The following is a 5,193-nucleotide window of genomic DNA, read 5'->3' as shown; positions in this document are numbered from 1 at the left end:
CATCATCATCATCATCACCATCGTCGTCATCATCATCATCATCGCCATCATCATCATCATCATCATCATCATCATCATCATCATCATCATCATCAAGTAATTAAAAATGCGACATTTCATGTGAAACAACCTAAGAGTAGTTATTTCTACTAACAGGCAGAAGGCCTGAAATTTTCGGGGAGGAGACTAGTCGATTATGTCGACCCCAGTGTTTCATGTGTACTTAATTTATCGATCCCGAAAGGATCAAAGACAAAGTCGAACTCGGAGGGATTTCAATTCAGAACGTATAGACAGGCGAAATACCTGTCGTCTTTACGTTCTGAGTTATAATAATAATAATAATGATGATGATGATGATGATAATAATAATAGTAATAATAATAATAATAATAATAATAATAATAATAATAATAATAATAATGATAATGATAATCTTTATACTAATCTGCTTGATCGTTCGCCCGTTATACTTTAGTTAGTTAGAGGAGTGGAGGTGGAGTCAGTCAAAGGTGGTGTAAGCGGGAGAGAGAGAGAGAGAGAGTGAGAGAGAGAGAGAGAGAGAGAGAGAGAGAGGGAGGAGTTAAGAAAGAAGAGAGGAAGAAGTAGAGAAAGGTAATTAATTTAAGACACTTAGGCCAAATGCATCACGTGGTCAGTTGAAGGTAGAGGCGAAGAACGAAAGAAAAAGAGGGCGAGAGAAGTGTTAACGACGTGCGTTGGGGTGGGGAAGGAATACTTACTACGTGCTTAAAATGTTAGAAGGGAAGGGTGAAGAAAAAGAGATATGTTTAGGATACACTATTTAGCCGAGAGTGATGAGGTTAAAGAATGGGTAGATAGAGATGGACAGAGGAGGAAGTTATGGTGATCATCACTTAACGCATGCGCATAAGTACAATTATTTATCGTCTGTTCGCTTAAAATATTGATATTTTGGATTCACAAGAAACACGGTTGCAAACAGCCCGAGGAAGGAATCGAATATATAGAGCACGGATCAGAGAGGAACAGCGAGAAGATATAATAAAAAGAGGAGAAAGACAACATGGACGGAGAAGTGAGGAAATGAATGGGGACGAACGTCAAGTATACTTAAAGAAAGCTAAACTATGAATGCTTTAAAAATGCTTTCTTAAATAGGTCCCCTTAATGTTTTTTTATTCCGTGGAATTTACATGGGTCCCACTAATAGTAGTAGTAGTAGTAGTAATTATAATGATGATGATGATGATAATAATAATAATAATAATAATAATAATAATAATAACAATAATAATAATAATAATAATAATAATTGTCATAGTCATCGTCGTACTTATCATCACCAGGATTAGTACTCTAACCGTTGTCAACGCTAATACTAGTGACTTAATACGCACAAAAAGTTCCGCTTCGTGAAGTGATGCATTAAATATAGAAGTAAGTTCCTTCCATCAGTTTCCGTCTCACTTAACAGTAGAACCTCTACTTTCACCATTTTATTTCCATTCTTTTTGTCTGTATTTTATCGATAAGACATTAAACCTATCGTTGAGGAACCAATGATTATCTTAATGCTTCTTTCTAAATCTGACATAGGCAACCTCGTAGCAGCCGCCGAACGGGTACATTTGAGAGAAAAAGTACACGGAAATGACTTTTATCACACTAAGAGACACTAGTCCTTTTCCCCACTTTTTACCGAAAAACAAAGCCAAACAAATAAAATGAAATAAAATAAAGTGAAAGTAAAACGTTGGTTATATAGGACGCGATTGCTTTTAACTGAAAAAACGATTCTTGCTTTCAATACACAGCTACATACAGCAGTGATTGATTTTAATGTAGTATTTGCCAATTGATTTACGTATAAACATGAAAATACAAGTGACTGCTTTTAGTATGACAGTTATCAAATAATTTTAATGTTCGGCTGAGTGATGCCGATCAGCAGCGATTTAAGTAGACGACTTATGTCACGGAAGTAGTCGAAGAATTATTAAAATAGTTGTCTGACTTTGTCTGTGTGTTTCTATTGAGAGATTGTCGCTCGTTGTCTCTCCTGCTACGATGAAACGATACAGAGTTTATTAAAAGTGATGTGTATTTATGTAAGTATAGAACAGGCTGCGTGTTTATATCGGGGAGGTTAAGTTAGTGCCATCATTTATAATGTAGGGAAGGCTCAAATTAATCAATAACACTTATGAAATGGAGAGACAACAATTAACACAGTGATTAATGTTATTTTAATCAGATATGGCAAGCAAGGGCGACAACTTGGGACATGTTTCGGTCCTACTAGATGTTTTTAGGTAAGCAGTCTTCTCTAAACCAGTTGAATTGGGGATAAGGGAGTACCTATCTTAAACTAAAATAATGTAGACAGGTTTTTATTAAAAATTGTTAAACCAGACGAAAAAATTTTCACTAGAGAAAGACTTCACCAAGACTCAAGTATGAATTCATTGAAATAATTTTTTTTTTTATTAATTACATTATTATATGTGATTTATTAGTGATATAAAACGGTATTATATTTCAGTCTTTCTTGTTGCAGTTGTTACTGTTATTTAGCCCAAGGTCAACACTGATCGAGCAGAATTACCATCATAGGCGTTCCAGCAGTGATCGCCCGTCTCTTATTTTCAAACTACGATTATACATGGAGATATATTTATTCAGTGTATTCACGCAGTTTAAAGAAAATATAGTTATTTGATGGAGATGTCACAGTTATGACTTGCAGGACAACCGACCATACGATCGTTTCCGCTTAGCAGATTGTTTCGTTTGTCTCAATATTTCTTTAATACTTTAACAGATATATGTCCGAATCTGCCGCTAAGTGTGAATCAAAGGTTGAAGTAACGACATTTACCTACAAGAGACCTCACAATAATTATTTCAATACAATTTCTACAAAGGTAAGCCACGGTGTGAAAGCAACGAGAAATACATAATATAAAACAAAGTAAATACTTACCGTCCTTGAAACGGCTTCCTAATGTCTGATACTAATTTACTCTGCAAATAGAAATAGACATATGCATGTAAGACTGTGCCTGTATACACACACATACGCACACACAAACGCACGCACACACACACACACACACACACACACACACACATACACACTCGTATATATGTATATATATATATATATATATATATATATATATATATATATACATACACATACATATATATATGTATATATATATATATACATATATATACACTATATATATATATATTAATATATACACATATATACATATGCATATATATGTACATATATATGCTTTAACATACATATATATACATATACGTATATATATACATACATATATACATACATATATACATATAGATACACACACAGACATATGTATATATACATATATATATATGTACATATATATATATACATATATACATATACATATATATATACATGTATACACACACACACACACACACACATATATATATATATATTAATCTTCTCTCTTCGTTCCCTGCACCACATGAATTCAATCCCCCCTTGTTCATCTGAATCCCCTCCTTTCGTCTCTTCATCTGACACCTACTTCTTCTCTTTACTTCTACCCACCTCTCTCCTCCTCTCTTCACTCCTACCCACCATCTTTCATTGATACCCTCCTCCATCCACACCCAGCTACCACACATCTCACTTCCACATACCCCACCCAACTCCTACATATTTACCCCAACTCCACATCCTCACCCCAAACACATACACCAAACCCACACCCCACACTCACATCCCCACACACCACCCTCATATCCCTACGCCTCACCCTCACATCCCCACTCCCCAGCACCGCCACACCACACACCACCACACTACATCGCACTACCCCACAGCACACCGCACACCGTAGAACTGACACTTGCCAGCAGCCACACCATCATCCACACATCCACACATCCACACGTTACAGACGCACACACTTATACACGCACACACTTACACACTCTCACATACACATGCACGTGCACCTTCGTTTTGGGATCACCAGTACTTATCTCCCCTTCTACTTAGCTTTCCAGCCAAACTACCTTTTCCAACCAGTCGCCATGATTGACTACTAAATCCACAATATTTTTTTATTCTGTCTCTGTGTCTTTCCTCGTGTTCCTTTCTGTTGAAGAGCGTAGACTCGAAACGTAACAAACTTTCTCACCTTCTCGAGCATCAAACTAATACACCTCCTGTTGCTTATATATCTGTCTTCATCTTTTGTTTTTCTGTAAATTTGTGTGTATATATATATAGCTCTTATTTCTAGCAGGTAGATGCATGTTAAGCATCATTACTCTTTATGCAAATTTATAATTCATAGCTATTTAATGCTATTACAACTGCGATCCACCTATTTCACTGCTGGTGATATCATCAATTTTATAATTTATCCACACATGATCTGAACAGCAGTAACATCTGATTTCAAATCTCAGTGTTTGAATGTTTAATTTATATATATATATATATATATATATATATATATATGTGTGTGTGTGTAGGTGTGTATGTGTGTATATATATATGTATATGTATTTATCTTCTTTTGGGTATGTATGTTTGCGTGTGCGCCTGTGTGTGTGTGTGTTGTACTTGTGTATCTGTAGATGTGATAGTTTATAAATTATAATGAGATTAAAATTCATTTCAAAGTTTTTGAGAGGATTGAATGTAGAGTATCATATATTTCCTTACTTACAGTGGACAAAATCTTGATTATTTCGATATATAAAACTCGTCAGTTCAGAAAATTGAATACGATAAAGTTTATAAATAATTAATATGGAATACGAAGGTAGCACACAATAGATATGGCAATAAAATAGCCGTAGGATATGGAAATGAAGAAAATCGAGACGAGAAACAAAATGGCCCAAAAGAGGAAATTACAAATAAAAAAGAGTGAAAAATAGAATTGACAAATGCAGTTGAAACAATTGCAGAAAACTAGAATACATGAAAGTAGGAGGAAAGTGAAATGTAGGTAAGGCAAAAATTACGGCCTCGGTTCAAAATAAATAAGAATATAAAATAGATTAAGTGAACAACCTGTAATATGACATAAGGTAAATTAAAGACGAAACGGTTAGCTATGCATCATCTATCTTTCTCTGTGTGTGTGTGTGTATGTGTATGTATATATATATATATATATATAT

General features: G+C 34.7%; 1 protein-coding gene across 1 annotated transcript in view; it reads right to left on the bottom strand.

The window, feature by feature from the left end:
• The window catches only part of LOC106868905 (uncharacterized), a 695,008-nt gene that overhangs the window by 60,253 nt on the left and 629,562 nt on the right, over positions 1–5,193 (bottom strand). Inside the window, exon 9 of the mRNA XM_052974592.1 lies at positions 2,969–3,009. Within this exon, the coding sequence (XP_052830552.1) occupies positions 2,969–3,009 (41 nt within the window). The remainder of the gene's footprint in view (positions 1–2,968; positions 3,010–5,193) is intronic.

The sequence above is a fragment of the Octopus bimaculoides genome, chromosome 18, assembly GCF_001194135.2.
Source record: "Octopus bimaculoides isolate UCB-OBI-ISO-001 chromosome 18, ASM119413v2, whole genome shotgun sequence".
Classification (NCBI taxonomy): Eukaryota; Metazoa; Mollusca; class Cephalopoda; order Octopoda; family Octopodidae; genus Octopus; species Octopus bimaculoides.
The sequence above is the reverse complement of the archived record's forward strand: the minus strand, read 5'-3'. Positions and strand labels throughout refer to the sequence as shown.